This window comes from Juglans microcarpa x Juglans regia, chromosome 4S (genome assembly GCF_004785595.1).
Source record: "Juglans microcarpa x Juglans regia isolate MS1-56 chromosome 4S, Jm3101_v1.0, whole genome shotgun sequence".
NCBI classification, from domain to species: Eukaryota; Viridiplantae; Streptophyta; class Magnoliopsida; order Fagales; family Juglandaceae; genus Juglans; species Juglans microcarpa x Juglans regia.
The window spans coordinates 25,734,405-25,751,676 of NC_054601.1; the positions used below are offsets into that span (position 1 = coordinate 25,734,405).

At 33.4% G+C, this 17,272-nt stretch overlaps 2 protein-coding genes across 5 annotated transcripts; both read right to left on the reverse strand.

Annotated features, from left to right (window-relative positions):
- Nucleotides 1–6,103: 6,103 nt before the first annotated feature.
- On the reverse strand, nucleotides 6,104–8,679 carry LOC121262353 (acetylajmalan esterase-like). Its single transcript, XM_041164800.1, is given in 6 exon segments — nucleotides 6,104–6,509; nucleotides 6,610–6,883; nucleotides 6,999–7,147; nucleotides 7,257–7,475; nucleotides 8,338–8,475; nucleotides 8,478–8,679. Coding segments are annotated over 6 exon segments (1,128 nt in total). The 5' UTR covers nucleotides 8,608–8,679; the 3' UTR covers nucleotides 6,104–6,291.
- A 2,951-nt stretch (nucleotides 8,680–11,630) lies between these two features.
- Nucleotides 11,631–13,944, reverse strand: LOC121262359 (60S ribosomal protein L22-2). 4 transcript variants are annotated; one of them, XM_041164808.1, is made up of 3 exons: nucleotides 13,780–13,944; nucleotides 13,083–13,325; nucleotides 11,631–11,970 (listed from the first exon to the last, which is right to left on the reverse strand). In XM_041164808.1, the coding sequence occupies exons 2-3, from the start codon at nucleotides 13,310–13,312 to the stop codon at nucleotides 11,826–11,828; spliced, it is 375 nt and encodes a 124-aa protein (XP_041020742.1). In that variant the 5' UTR covers nucleotides 13,313–13,325; nucleotides 13,780–13,944; the 3' UTR covers nucleotides 11,631–11,825. The 4 variants fall into 4 exon arrangements, with proteins under 4 accessions (XP_041020742.1, XP_041020743.1, XP_041020744.1 ...); XM_041164809.1 differs by having other exon boundaries at nucleotides 13,083–13,322; nucleotides 13,780–13,934; XM_041164810.1 differs by having other exon boundaries at nucleotides 13,083–13,474; nucleotides 13,780–13,930.
- Nucleotides 13,945–17,272: the final 3,328 nt, after the last annotated feature.

The following is a 17,272-nucleotide window of genomic DNA, read 5'->3' on the forward strand; positions in this document are numbered from 1 at the left end:
TACAATAGGTTTTTTGCAAGTGCACGTCGGATAATTCAAAGAAAAAATCTCTCAGTCTAATATTGGACCCAATGGCAGGTTTGGGGGGTGAGATGAGAATTTTGTGTTTTATTTGAGAGTTTAAAATATTGTGTTTTAATATTATTATTGTATTGAGATTTGAAAAAGTTGAATTGTTTATTATATTTTGTATGAGGATTTGAAAAAGGTGTAATGATGAGATGAGATGAGAATTTTGTGTCTCATCCCATCTCCCAAACCTGCCCTAGAGATTATTTGCACCTAATAAGATATTTTGATAATGTTGAATCTCTTTGTCGGGTATTATGCTATAAATGTACGCGACATTCCTAACTTATAGGAAGGGGTGTTACATTCAATTAAAGGGAGCAATTCTTTCAATCATCTACAGATTTTCTGGACAGCTTTCAGCTAGCTCCCTCCTATGTTGCTGCTTCTTTTGTAAGCCAAAGTTCCCCCACAATAAGAAGTGGGGCATTAGGCCAGGAGTAAAACTTGGTCAGTGGAATGGAAAGAGGATCAGATAGACATTTTTTTTCCCTCCAGTCAATTTTAAAAATGATATTCTTTAAGTCAAGAAATAACCTTTGCATCATTTTTATTTATCTTTTTCTAGACACCATAGGGTGCAATTGGTAGGAATCATCACAAAAAATGTCTAGAGATCACAAAAAGAAGGATGTGACAAAATAAACCTAGTCAACAAATTGTCTTTAGAGATCCTGATTGTTGCACTTCATATATATATATATATATATATATATATATATATATATATATAATACTCACCCTGTAAATTTGTTCACAAAAAAGTGCCAATAAAGTAGATCCCAATGCTAATTACTGCTCAGTTTTGACTGTATGTTTTACCAAATATTTTATGAGAAAAAGGGGAGACCAGTTGACATTGTCACGCTTATAAAAATAGAATGCATGCTATATATACTAGCTAGCTTAATGATCAATCAAGAAGGGTAGTACTGCTCAAATTTCACTGGACAGATGCTAAAGCAAAACCATTGAGTCAGTTTCACAGAAAAGTTTAACAACTCAGTTAATGATGTAAAAAAAAAAAAAAAATTTTAAATATTAAGTGGTAAGCGTCGTATAATTATTTTAAAAAATATATATAAATAAGAGATTTATATAAAAAAATAATAATTTTTTAATAATAAATTATATTATTTTTTTATAACCAAAGGACACGCCATTCTTGGTGCTCTGACGGTCTATAAGAAGAGTGTTTCGTACACATACAAATTTGACGTTGATCATCGTCAGAGGTCTAAGTCAGAAGAGAAGTCCAGCGTGAATCGTGGGGGTGAAAGTAAAAAAAAGAAAAAAAGGAAACCAAGTTCTACAAATACTTAAGAGTATAGGAATCATATCCACCTTGGGACTCTCCCTGCCCTCCCCAAAACCATCACAAAATCCTTCACTCCCCCTTATCTCACTCTCTCTCTTTAATGAAAAACTTGCGTCCAACACGCAACCCCAACGTGCAAATTTCTTACATTTATATGCTTCTGCTGCGGTGCCCCATGTCTGTCTCTGTGCCCCCCCCTCCTGCATCATTTCCACCACTACCGTCCAATCTTCAAATGCCACGATAAAAGAAAATGATGGTTATAAATGTTAATGTACAGGTATCGAATAATTATTTAAAAAAATAAATAAATATTAAATCGAAAAAAAATTAATTTTTTAATAATAAATTTTATTTTTTTTAAAACGATTATATAACGCTTGCTAACATTCCTAACCAATTAAAGCTATAACTACCATCAATCCTTGGTCTTTCACTGCCATCAATCCTTGGTCAAAAAGTTTGAAGTCATCAACATAAATGATGGTTATGAGCAAGCATTAATATAATGAGGTAGCTTGGCCCGCAGGGAATTTAATGTTTCAGACACAGCATAATTGCTTGTATTTGAATACATGATGCATATGTCGTTCATTAGGTAACACACGTCAGTTGAAGGGTAGAAAAAGGGTTTTCATGATTAGCTGTTCTGAGAGTACTGGCCTCAGAAACTGATCATGAAACCCATGGAATAGTGTATAGGATAGGAAATGGAGAAAAATCTCCATGTACAATGTTCAATGTTTGAATACTTTTTCATTTCAAAGCTAATCCATACCAAAGTAGAACGAAAGTAAGACTATCAATATGTCATGATAATCTTACAAATTTCAAATATACAAGGCTGGAGTTTACTCAATTTTATATAGGAAAAGATTGGGAGAAAGCAAGAATTTTGGCGGCAGAAACCCAGAAAGTCCCCAACAAAGTGACCCAAGCATACGTAACATATTGGACACACCTACTGAAACAGTTGATCAAACCGGTAAGAATAAGATTCACTGGGGCCGTATCAAATTCATGGTCAAATCTATTAAGGCATGCTATCAGATCATTTCAGAACTGCAATAACCCAGTTATCTCAGAGCCCCGTATTTACCACTCTTTGGCATGAGGTAATGCAATAGGCAGGTGCCCCTCACGCTTTAGAGGGGAGAGTACTTATGGTTGATGACTCCCAAGTTTTTCAAATTGTTCTCCAAAGGGGTTTTGTGTTATTCATGACTTGAAAATGTGAAAATCCATTAAGAATGGGGCCTGGCTGGCTTTATCTTCACAGCAAAAATTGGAAATTCTTTGATTGCTTCTCTTATCATGTGGGTCTTTAAAGATTGGCCACTCCAAGACTCAATCTTTTTAATTCTCTCTCTCTCTCTCTCTCTCTCTCACTTCTATATAAATGCATGAGCTTTTTCTCACAGTTTCATGCAATCTCAGCTCAATCATGGTCGAGAAGATACGCATGGTTACAATGGGCGGGTAGCTCTTGCTGGAGAAGCAGGGCACGTGCAAGCTTTGGCTCAACTTTCAGAAGTCTAGCTTGGCGAGCTTTGCACGTGCTCCCCTTCTCCAACATGGGTTTCTCACCCTTTAATTTCTCTCATTCGATCTCCTTGCAGAAGCGTACATTCAAGTTATTTGTAAGATCAGGTAATGGAAACTACAGTAATTTGTAATTTTCTGTGTATATGATCACCACCTTAGTTCACCTTTCACCCTCCTTTCTGAACTCCATGAGCTTTTCTTTCCTGTAGGAATGCATAAGGCCTCTCCATCACTCAAGCTGCTAGTATATATAGTAAAATGTGTCAATGTGCATTTGGATTTGCTTATCTGGTACCTGAACTATTTGTCTCGCTGACATTTATATGTGGCTTCAGAAAAAGGAATGTGGGGAGAGAGAGAGAGAGATAGAGATTGACATGTGGATGAGGATTTAGCAAACACAGGTCCATGGATGGGCTATATGTATAAGATGGCGAAAACCAACACAGCTCTGAATTTACTGTAGCCAAAGGACCATTTTTCTTTGAATAACGGTACCTTAAAAGAGGACTAGACTCTAGACTCTAGAGCATACACATGGACTCTTTGGCAGTTTTTGCCTTCCAAGAACTCATGAATAAGATGTCACTATACACTTTGAAGGTGTTCTGTTTTCTGGGAATTTTGAACACTACAGAAGGGATTCAGTCAAGCTAATTTTCGACGCTTCAAAGAACTATCCATCAAATCTATACAAATTGCAGCATTGCTCAGACTTATGAGAAAGAGAAGTTCTTAAAGCGGAGAGTGTGGAAGATGTCAGACTTAACAAAACTACTTACAGAAGGAAATTAGAGTAATTACACAAATAAGTACGTACTAACTCTTTATTTCACAGAACCTATTGATTTAAAACGAACTGTACTGGACCTTGCATTCCATGACTCTCCATCTCTCTCTCTCTCTCTCTCTCTCTCTCTCTCTCTCTGCCTGCCTGCTCCAGCTAAATGGGATGGTACAGAGCATATGTAAGCTGAAGCAAACACACGCACGTTTAAACCTGTCCCCCATATGGCAGAGTTGAGGTAAGATAGCGTAACGTTGATGAAGCCAGTTTTGGCAGTCAAAAAGGTCTTCCAATTAAGCAATAAGTTGTACTTTCACTATGCCTTAGGAAGTGGCGGACTCAGCTCAGGGTTCTTGTTTTTCTTTTTCCCTTCGATCGTATGTGTCTAGAGAGAGAGAGAGAGAGAGAGAATTTTTTTTTTTTTGTCAAGGCAATAGGATGTTGGAAATTGAAGTACAGGGAGGGAGACAAGAAAGAAAGTCAGTAATGCCAAAAAACATGAAGATCCTTCAAATGCAAGCAATGGTGTGTATGTGTGAGAGAGAGAGAGAGAGAAGAGAGATGGGGAGGAATATTTGGGAAGTTTGGAACACGCAATGCACAAATCTCACGGTTTGTAGAAATTGCCAAATTACTTTACAATTGAACGATTACGTCAAATCACGCCACTTTATAAAATTACTTTTATCTAATCTCTTTATAATTAAAATATTTCTCCTCTTACTATATAGCCTCTTATAATTAACAGTACCAAGTTTGCAATTATTAAACAGAATATTATATTAATCGTTGTATGTAGAGGTACTGTGGGATGTGATCACTTTAAAAAGACTAAAAAAAGACTTCAAATGTTCCTTAGCTTGAGGCTAATCACGTTGAATGGGCCTCGTTTACTCGACTTCTTTCAGTCAATTACTTAAGAAAAGGGAAACAAAAGGGTAAACCACGCGCGCGCACACATATCCATAAACACCAACTGCTCCTTTTGAACAATTTGGGTACCTTAATAGAACAGAGTACTTGAAAGGTTATAAGGACATTAAACCAAGTACAGTGCATGAAATCAAGGCTCTGTTTATTATTATTATCATGTATGTTGCTTTTGCGTCTTATAGGCCAATGAAGTTTCCTGAATGGATTGCAGTGTCCTAATTGCATTCATTTTTTGGGGGAGATCATCAAATAAGGAGCCTCCATTGTCAGCTTGTTATTGTATTTGCATTCATGAGGCTATTGATGAAATCCAGTTAATTTTGCCCAAATTCTAACCGTTTATCCACCAACAAAATTTTAAACACGACCACTGCAATATGCCAATAATTAAGGAGTACTGCTCTGCCCTTTTAATCTGCTTAGTCTCAGTCTATGTATTGCTGCCTATATATAGGGACAAAAGAGAAAAAGATGTCTCATTTATTGAGTTGGTATATTAAAATTACAGTCACTTGCTCTGTTCACAAGCGTCAAACAAAGGCAAGCCTGAGTAACAGAAGTGGGAAAAGTGGGCAAGGTCAAGGACACCAGGAATGGGAATGAAATCCTCGGCATCGATCAGCAGTGCGGGGAACATACCTCTCAAAATTTTGGATTAACAGACCTCAAGTCCGACCATGTTAGTTGTTTCCACCAACTTCATTTGGAGGTGGGGGAAGGGAATCATTGATAGATATAAATAACTGTTTGCCTTTTGAAATCCATCATACATTCATATGCAAAAGTAAATTGATCATTGTTTAAGTAAAAGGCTTTTTTTCTTTTTCTTTTTCTTTGTATGGACTGCATGTGCACCCTGCACTTCTCTAATTAATTACAGTTCACTACAAGAGTTAAAATGCTTATTTGTGACTAATTATTTACTACAAAAATTACCATTTCCTACCAAAATAAATCCATTCTCATCGCAAATAGTCATTGATTTCATTGCAAATAACTCATCACAATTAGCATAAACACTATTTAACAACCGAGAACTTGAAAGAACTTGATCTCCCCACTATGAACAGTAGAATCTTGTTCATCACAGCTATTATATATATATATATATATATATATGTATGTGTCAATGATATAATTCTATAAACGCTAGTATATATTTAATTTGAAATCATCCTATATTAATCACTTATAAAGCTCAATCATGATTTATTTATAAACGGGAGGAACCATTTCTTGCATGTGAGCCATTCACCTATAGAGAGAGAGGAGAGACAGTCTCTGAGAAAGGGAGAAAACGGCAGAGGAAATCCATCCATTATTCATCTTGATAGTGAAACTCCATCACTAAACCGTACGAGGACTTGATCAGTTTTATAAAAAACCAAACAATGATATAAATATAATACCATGAGCATTGCTTATCTACAGGGACAGTGCTAAAAGAACAGTGCTACAGCCACAAATAGATTCTATAAAAGTAAATCTACAAACTGACATGACTTCATATATTGATATGTTAGATGTAGTACTTTACAATAAAAGTTATTTTACAATCTAACATACCATATCAAATCGCATCAGTATGTGAGTTTACTTTTCTGGAATCTCTTTGTAGTTAAAACATTTCACTAAGAAGTTAAGCCTTGCAATGAAGCTTTGGTAAGATGTCATTGATGAGCCAGTATGCCATAAACTGGTATGCTCTCTGAGTCATATGAACTCCATCCCAGCTTATAAGTTCATTTGGATTAACACAAACAGGTACACCAGGAGCTCCACACATTCTTGCGATGCTAAAGTCATAATCACCTCCAACACCACAACAAGATTTCTGTATAGATACAACATCAAATCCTGTCCATTGAAAACCAAATTAATTCCAGTTACTAATAATTTTCTTCCTACCAAGATCTATTATATATCTATATAAATTTGATGGAAATTAGAGACTTACCAAGAAGTGGCGCATGTTGGTAAACTGATTGAAAAGCGTTGTAATAATCACCATATATTATAACTGCATTAGGGTATTCTCTTCTCAGAACTTTAATGGCTTGTTTCAGGTGATGATTGTGATGCATTGAAAGATTATTCAACCTCTTTAGGCAATGAAATTCATCATAAGCAGCTACGTTGTTGGTTTGGAATGTTGTAAGATAGATCGGTAAACAGCCTATTGGAAAGTTGCCTGGAACAACAACTTGGGAAGCACCATAGCCAATGACCCTCTGCTTCCATTAATGTAATTGAACCAAGAATATTTAATTAGTTATATAGCAAGTAATTTCGTGAGTAAAAGTAAGAACGAGATCTTCGTTTAATTTACAAAGAAATTAAACTTACTGTAACAGCATCCTTTATTGCTTGAACAACTTCTGGAACCATGTCTATGACCTCCTTAATAGATTTGCCTTGAAATAATGCATAGTTATAATCATTCCATCCTATTTCTCCCACCATGAATAGGGCACTTTTAAGCTTCTTGATACAGTCTATCAAACATTAAAGATCAGAAAAAAGATGATCAGGTACAGATCATAATTAATGAAAGTCATTATTAAATAGATTTGCATGCATGCTTTATTGGGATGAGAGGCTAACCATAATCATCGAAACAAATCCCATTGAAATGGCTAAACATCCAATCTAGTTGTACACTTAAAGTGCTGTTAGTGATTGGAGACGAAATGTTCTTCTCTGCAAGAACATATGTAGGCAAGGCTGTGGAACCAGCTACAGCAAAGTTCTCTCCATAACCACGAATGAACATCACATCCTTATTCAAATAGGGATGAAGAAATGGAATTCCGGCTGCCAGAGCTGTGCATGATGCAATTATAAAATGTGATCAAGTAATTAATTAGCATAATCTAAATTTAGCCGTACGTAATACTGGTTGCAAAGGATCAAGTTCTATAACGCATGCATGCAATCAAGTCATATATATATATATATATATATATACACACACAAAAAGAACGATAAAGTTCCAAATTAGTAAAACATCTCTCTCTAAAAATAAATGAAGGAATCGCAAATTAAGAAGTTAAAGCAAGGAGAAAAAACTCCAAATCTGAACCATATAGTTTTATGAGAAATATTTTAACTACGTACAAAGAGGAGTACTGCTATAACCACAAAGAGATTATATAAAAGTAATCTTACAAATTGATATGCTTTCATGCAATCCGTTATATCTATTTTATAATAAAAAAATTTTATAATTTGACGAAGTACATCATGTCACGTCAGTTTGTAAAATTATTTTTATGTAATCTATTTATGATTAATGTATTTTTTTTTTTTTTTTTTATCTCTTTAGCTAAAAGGAAGAGGAAAAAGAGTTTGAAGAGAGTAATAAATAAACTCTTAAAAATCATGTCATCGTCGTAATAATCAAGAATGACATGCAGGCCGGTCCAATAGTAGTCCAACTTTAACAGACACAAAGTGACAATGGATAGAATCTAAAGACGACAGAACTACATACAGCCTTATCAGTTGCTGCTCACGTTGTTGCTTCTTTATTCCTACTAAAACGACAGCCTTATTATCAATCACCTATTATACTCAACGATCGAAGTATTTAATTTATTTGTTCTTTCTGGAAACTAACAAGAACTAAATAAAAGAAAGAAAACATGATCATAAACGTATATGGACAAGTAATTCTGATTCTCACCAATGTAATCTATCATTAGTAACCCGTTGGAGCACCTGCCGGTGGCATTCTTGAAGAAGGTTTCCCCGTAGGGGAGCCGAGAAAATGGAAAACCCGGATTCTCACGAATCAGATTTCCGGTGTCGGAAAACGAGTCCCGAGTTGGTATATTGCGTCAAACATGCAAGTTTTGAGAGGGTGTGCATGACTGCAATGCAGCAGAAGAAAGAGAGGAGTACTGAGAGCGAGAATAATTAGCAGAGAAGAGAAAACTGGTTTGGCGGTAGCCATGGATGATGGCTCTCAAGAAAGAAGCAGCAGTAGTACTTTGGGTCGGTCTGTGAATATTGCATGTGTAGTACATAAATTAAGGAGGTTTTGTCCGATTCCTAGTCTGTTATAGTTGAACTAGCTTTAGTTAAATCGGGATTTTTAAAATGCGTTGCTAATTATTACTTGTCAACCACCAGGAATAGGAAATTACATACTTTTCAACTTTTGTTTTGGTTGGTGATAATCTTTATAATTACCGTGATTAGCAATTTATAAGGTCCCATCATGATATTTACTCCCATGCATTGACTGTACGGTGGAGATGGAAAGACTTCCATGAAAGAGAAATCATGACTTTGTAAAAGAATATTCAAAAATTGACGTGATATATTAAATTAGAAGAATTTATTTGTAAAGTAAATATCATGTATCATAAAATTAAGTCAATTTATTAGTTTATTTTATGAGATTTTTTTGTGAATGTTGTACATTTCTTTGAAAAAAAATAAATAAATAGTCTTGAAGAATTTGTAGTGCGCAGAGTTTGCACACCATAAAACTGGGTTTAATATTACTCTTTTTTGTTTTATTTGCAAACTATACTAGATACAGTTTTAGGATGTGAAAGCTCTGTATATTCATTTTAAAAAAGTGACGTACTACATAGAAGCTCTACATTTTACACATTACTTAAAAATATATGATTTTATTTTTTTATCCTCATACTTCATATTTTATATTTCACGTGAGGGTAAAAAAGTAAAATCACATATTTTTAAGTAGTGTGCAAGAGTGTGTGACTTACGTCTAGAATTTTTTTTTGAAAAAAAGTAGAATCCACTATTAAAAAAGAAAAATTATACTCATCATCCTTACACCACACACATATTTTGATTTTTTATCTTTTTATTTTTTTATGTTAGCAAGTATGTAATATAGAGATGATGAGTAAAATAATTCAATTAATTTATAGGAATAAAAATTTAAAAAAAATTAAAACATATGTGGTGTGTGATGTAGGAGGCTGTGTAACAAATTAACCAATTAAAAAATATTTTTTTATATAAATTTTAAATTTATTTACTTTTTTAAAAATGAATATACAGAATTTACATGTTCTAAAATTACAAATATAATTTATCTATCAAAATATGGATGGGAAATGTATCTCTGCCATAAAAGGTATTCCGGGGGTTTTTATGAAATATCAAGAAATAAGACGGGCAATTTCCTTAACTCTTTTAGTTTGAACTGGATCTTCATGTACCAACAAGATGATTCACTCACTCTCTCTCACTCTCTCTTAAAAAAAATCTTTTTTCTTTAAAAAAAGAGTAATGCTAGATATAATTTTAAGATGTATAAATTTCACGTATTCCATTTGAACAAGAGTAGGATTTATCATAAAAAATTAATTTTTTATATGAGTCTTATATTTATTCATTTTTTTTAAAATGAATACAAAATTTGCAATTCTGTAAATATTCATTTCTCTTACATTGATATATAGTGAGAATTTTTTAATTTTAAAAAGATAAAAAGGCTTCAAAAGTCCAAATTATGTGTTGCTTAAATTCTTGTAGATATAATTATTGATATATGTATACATAAAATGATAAGAAATAAAAACTCAGATTTTTTGCCAAAGTTGTAAAATTATAAGATTGATAGTTTGGATTCTATCTCAACTTATCTCAATTCATCATTACAATTTTTTCAAATTTCAACACAAAATATAATAAACAATTCAACTTTTTAAAATCTCATAATAATAATAATATTAAAAAATAATATTTTAATAATATTTTATCATTTTAACTCAACTCAACTCAGTTCAACATCCAAATGCAGCCTGGTATATATTGTTTTGTTTAAATAACGTTCAAAAAATAAATAAGTAATTCATTAATATGAAATTTAACTGAACAATAAACTCGGGCTCGAATTCTATTCAAATAAAAATTGAACTGTCAATAATCCACTTCTCATTTGAATTCGACTAGTATACCGTCAGTATATGGTCCAAAGTTTCCTCCAATAAAAAAATTGACATGTCCAATCATTTATTATTTTCTAAAACAGCTAAAATACACATTAAAAGTTTCAATAATTTATTTAGGAAGAAAAAAAAACTGCTCATCACACCAAGAGTGGCCCTTTTATTTTTATTTTTTTAAAATTTTAAGAGGATATGAATGGGTGTGGATGCATTTTTTTTTTCATTTTCTAATGAAAATGTTTTGAGTTTTTATTAATGGGAGTAAAACCAGAATTTTGCCTTGTTAGTTACATAGTTTAAATGAGGTGGGATGTTTTATTAAAAATTAAATAAAATATTATTAGAATATTATTTTTTAATATTATTTTTATTTTAAGATTTGAAAAAGTTGAATTGTTTATTATATTTTATGTGAGAGTTTGAAAAAATTGTAATGATAACATGAGATGAAATGAGATAGTTTTATACATCCAAACCGGGCTATATACCATATTGGATAGTGACTAGTATAGAGAAGCTATGTGTTTCGTACCTGGTCAAATACCGATCATACCAGTACATTTCGATCAATACCTATCGGTTTTTGGTATACCAACCAAAATTAGTAAATTTTTGTAATTCATATAAAATTTCTAACTTTTTTGTAATTTTCATTCCAATTCTTAGACTATTTTTTTCAACTTTTTTTTATCTCATTTTCTCGAGAACTGAAAATCAAATCCTACTATTCTTTTCCTTCTTTTTCTAATGAAGATGAATAATTATTTTTTTAAATAGTTAAATTGTGAACATAGAAATATTATTGAGTTCTATAAATGTGTTTTAACTTTTATGACTTGCATTGATGTTATTTTAAAATATAATTTATACGTATATAATTAATTTATTATACATAGACGATCCTGAAGTTAATGTCAACAAAGTATCTGCAGTATCTAAGAAGGAAGTGCCAATTTCAGAAAAGAAATAAGAATACAACGGATCCCTGCAATTTTACCATGACACAAGGACGGGGACAGAGCGCAAAAACAACAAAGCTGGATTCACCCACCAACCAATCCAATGTTGGCATATTTCAAAAATTCTCATTCAAGGAACAAAATTTGTTAAAACCACATCGTGTTTAAGAAAAAAGGGGCAGCATAACAAGTGCGAGTAAACAAAATGAGGAAAGGTACAAATTGGAAACAAGGAAAATGACGTTCTTAATGTATTGACTAAGCCAATTTAGACTCTTTCAATCTTCCTCCTCCCCTTCATTCTCCGCAATGTTGAAGTACCTAAGTTCATAAACATTTCTTTCTTTGTTGGAAGCTATCACGCGAAGCCAATCCCGCACATTGTGTTTCTTCAGGTACTTCTTCGTTAGATACTTCAGATACCTGAACCACAAATGCAAATATAACAGGTGTTAAACTGTGAAGAAACCCATGATTCAACTGTAATCTCAACAGCAGAATCAGCAGCAGCAGCTAAATCAATTGAATTTATAGAGGATTTTGTAAGACAGTACATAAAAGTCTATGATAAATTCAAATAATCAAGCAAATTGACAAATAACCGTTTATACAATGATCACAGCAGCTATTTCCCCTTTTCTCTATGTTAAAGAGATTATATTGGGTACCAGCTTAGCTTTTTCTATATGCTGTAACGACCGAACAGTTGTATTTTCCAAGCCAGAAAAAGCAGAGTCAAGGAAAAATTATCATAAGTGTGATCCCACACTATCCTCTCCTCCACAGAACAGTTAATGATGAGGTATGGCCACCCCGTCACATAGAGGCTCCATTCTGTACCCCAAAAAAGAAAAACATATGGAAACAAAATGAAAATTTTGTTCCAGGGAAAATTCCACAAAAATGCCGAGGAAATCTTTGTTGCAAAGGAGAGGATTTAAGTTCGGCTCATTCAAACTTGGTCCAAAAATACATCTACCATAAGCCCTGTTTGCTAATTAGGCACATACCACAAAAGCCCATGCGTCAAAATATAAGATTTGTGAAGACGTGAGGGAGCTCATCAGGCTAAACTAAAGGTCTAAAGTTACCCAAAAACACAGTACACATCACCACATAAAAGGTCACGCTTTTTCTTTATATGAAATCAAAAATATCATTGTAAAAACAAAAGACGTAGCCCAAGTATAAAAGACTTTTTGCTGACAAGAAATTCAGGAGACCGTGCAATCGCAACCCATTTACACAAGACTTGTACAAGAAAAACGCCTAATTAGAAATATAAACGATAAAAGGAATCATGAGAACTTAGTCCACACATAAAAGCTCACATCTATGCCAAACTTGCAACACAATTATACAACTAGCAGTTTCAATTGACAGAAAAAATCAACTAAAAAAACTATCAATAGATGAATCAAATAAGGGGACAAATTTCATATATCACCAAAGCATTAGCTTCATACACGATCAAGAAAATCAGAAGTGAATTTACAACAACGAATAGATTACACAAGGAAAAAGAGCAAAATTACCTCTTCGAAAAGTTACCGTCAGAGGTTACCGTTATCTTGCTCTTCTCACGAGTGACGGTCACAGTGTCACCAAGCGCACCAGCCTTGCCTCCAACCTTGATCCTCTCTTGGAGAAACTTCTCCAGGGATGCAATATCCATGATCTTATCCTCCACTGGCTTTGAACAGTCAATGGTAAATGTCACTCCCTTCTTCTTCCCCTTAGGACCTGGTGCAGTACCTCGACTCATCTTTGATTATCTTCTACAATCCACACAGAAAATAAAAACACGCCTATCAGATTTCTGGTATAAGTTACTGAAAAAAATAAACAGCATACAGACTCCATTAATCCTCGGCTACGGTTTAGTCCTCAAACCCTTGCAAAAGAATAAGAGGCGCACATATAGCACCTACATGGGCGTGAAGTAGGGAAAATCAAACACATCAACAAGAAAAGCTCCATCTACACAACCATCTACCGAGAAAACATACATATATATAAACAAAAGCATAATCACGTGTAGTCATTGTTTGTTTGCTGAAAAAATACATGAGCTTAAGATCCTAGGTTACTCTTCTTCTCTTCATTTCCTGCAAACCAAGCAAATGATTCCAAACTCCATTTCCCTGCACTATCCTTGTTGTCTCAAAAGGCAAACACACACACACACACACACACACACACAGAGAAAGAGAGAGGGAGAGAGAGGCATACCTGTTTACGAGGTAGGAGCGGCGGCGCAAGAGAAAAAGGGAATGCAGTATTTGTCTGTAGGAGAGGGTAGACGGTGGCTAGGGTTTCGGTTTTTAAAAGTGAGTCCGGTTCACGTTGGGCCGTAAGTTTGATCTACAAGCTCCAACTCTTGAGTAATGTTGGTGGGGTACTGCCTACTGGGGTTGTAACGGATCGACGGATTAGTTGGGTTGGTTTTTTCTCTCCTTTTTTTCTTTTATTTTTTAATGAATATGATTTTAAAAAAAGAAATGACAGATATAGTCATAAATTATATAAATATAATATAACTCTTTTAAAAAAAAGTAAGATTTATTATTAAAAGATTATTTTATTATGCAGATCTTATTTTTACTCATTTTTTTTTTTTAAAAAGATGTGACGCTTACACATACTATAATTCAAATACCATTTATACTCCTTTCAATAAACTAAAAAGAGAAAAAAAAATGTAGAAAGCTCCAACAAAACATCGGCCATAAACTTATAATCAATACATCATATACAATAGAAAAATAATATTTATAGTTATAAAATGCGCAAGCACGATTTACTACTTTTAAAAAAATTAAGTAAATATAAAATTTACATAAAAAAATTAATTTTTTAATTATAAACTTTACTTTTTTTCAAAAATAATGTTCATTGCTTACACAACACTTGACTGTTTCTAACATTACTTGATACAATAAATATGAAAATAGGAAAATAGAGTCAACCGTGGGCCATGTTGCTCAGCTACAATATCGATGGAAGGTGGTATTTAAATTAAATATAAAATGAGTAGTAAATGAGTAATAAAAAAATAGTAATTCTATCATTTTCCTTTTATGTTATAGTTAGAAGTCACTGTGTATAAAGTTGAATTACAATCAAACATTTTGCAGAGATTTTCACTCCCTCGTTCTCTAAATTATTGAGAAGGGATGAAAGAGCTCTTACTTTCTTCCAATATAAGAGAGAATATTAGACTCTCTATCTTTAAAGCTAGAAAAACTTGTAAATTATTACCGAAGTAGACAGTGCATGAGTTTTACTTTCTACCACCTTGACTTGGGAGGCCCGTGAGCCCTACTCGCCGATCAATGAAGTGTGCCGATGGTAGAGAAAAGTTGCTTAGTTGGCCTCTAGGTCAACAGTAATTAAGGCACGTGGTAGCGGTTGGTTGGCAGAAGGTAGAAGGTAGAAGGTAAAAGACTTTTTCTTCTAAAACCAAGAAAGCAAAATGGATGGAAAAATGTATTTGAAAACTAGTAAAAATGCCAAACACAACAAGATCCATCAGACAAACATACAGAACAGAAAAGGGCATGAAAAGTATGTGGTGGCGCGTTTCCCTCGCCGTTCTTGACGACGGCATGCGAGGGATGATATGCAGGCGGTTTAGTGATGTCGATAGAGCTCATGGAGCCTAGAGGTGACTCCATTGGTAGAATGTGAAATTGAGAAAAATAGATAAGAGATTATGTATCTTGCCTTCAAAACTCAATCTAAATTGGACAAACACACATAAAAAGTCACAAAGAAAATAAGTAAGGATGGTTATGATGGAATAGACAGAGGTTAAAAAGGAAGAAAAGATGTTGATCTATCTCCAAATACGAATATATATTGCAACTCTCATCATATTAAATTACGTTTTGTCGTTATAAATTGGTGATTTTATAAATCAACACCACTACAGCAAGCCGTCGCTTATTAAATATTAGGTGGTAATTTGGAGTTCGAATGAAAGTGATACTTCCTATTATAAACATATCTAAGACACGTGGTGCTGCTTATCAAAAGCCCTTTTCCAACTTGATTTCCTTCTATACATTGGCTTCCTTAGAGAATAGTCAAAGCAAAACTTAAGTTTTAGTTAATATGATAGGTTAGAAAAATTAGATCAAAATGTACAGCGAAAGCAATATTACCTCGTCAGAAATATTTCAGATCTAATGTAGTTATTTCACAGATTCTCCATTATCGTCGTTGTTCATCAATAATTCTCTTGGCAATGATAGAGTGTGCTACGTGGTAATATCAGAGTAACACTTACATGTTTTACAGCCTAGATATCGTGATTAGAGAGAGTTTGTTGATCCAAGTGTTTCATCTAAAAATGGGAGAGACTATATAAATAGTCATTCTAGTGTAATCCCTTGGCTCATTAAGGGCCAGCCATCAAGTCTCATGAAATGGCTCTTAAGCCACTTCATAACTTCTAAGAAAAAGTAAAGGGGTGTCCACTATGGATGCTCATTTCTTACATGATATGAATTTACTTTTACATATTCTATTCGCATCCAATTCCCATATTGGATCATCCATTTATTCATTATATAATAATGAAATGATATTAAAATAATTTTATTTATTTATTTATTTTTATCATATTTTACCAATCTACCAATTATATATCAATTACTAATCATTTTATAATTAAATTATTGATTAAAAAATTCTATTTTCAACAATCATTTCGTTTGTGACTTTCGTTTCAATATAAATGTCTTTCATTACAAATCAAATTTCTAGAAATGGACTTTTCGTTTGTGATAGGAAATGTTGAGGGAAGAGAGAGAGTATTTCAAAAGTAATAACAAAAAAAGTATTTGGTTAATCTACTGTGCATATCAGATATGACTTTTATTTTAGATATACTGTAGCAAAAACCAACTTTTCAAGTACTTTGCATAATCCAATGCGCCCTATTTTGTCCCAGTAACTCCCAACATGCAATTTTTTTTTTTTTTTTAACCTATGGCTAATCCATTGTGATTGGCATTTTTTTTTTTTTTTTGAAAATCATTGTGATTGGCATTGATTTATCTATAAGCAAATGCAAAATCACATATTTAAAAGATTGTATTTGCCATTCAAAAAACTCTCACATTATTAGTGTTTTTTTTCCTAAGTTCTATTTTTTTTATATATATTTTGTAATTAGCAACCACTACAAAAATGTTAAAAGTAGAGTGGAAGGAGAGAAAAAATTGAACTATAAAATAGTAAAGCTATAGTCAATTTAATGATCTAATTATGCAAAGAGTAAAACTATAAAACAGCCCGCCGTAGCACATCAGCCGTAGCATACTTGAGCTGGTTTTTTTTTTCTCTTCTTTTTTTTTTTTTTTTTCCCTATATTCGCTCCCTTTTCTTTTTTTCCTCCACACCTGTGCACATCAATCATAGCACATCAACGGGTCCACGCATAAGGAGCCGCAAGCCGTAGCACACTTGAGCTGGCTTTTTTTTTTTTTTTTTCCTCTATTCGCTCTCTTTTCTTTTTTTTTTCCTCCACACTGGTGCACATCAATCGTAGCACATCAACCAGTCCACACGTAAGGTGTGTTGCGGCTCCTTACGCGTGGACCGGTTGATATGCTACGATTGATGTGCACAAATGTGGAGAGAAAAATAAAAAGGAGCGTATAGAGGAAAAAAAGAAGAAGAAGAAGAAGAGAAAAGTAAAGGAAAAAAAAAAAACCAG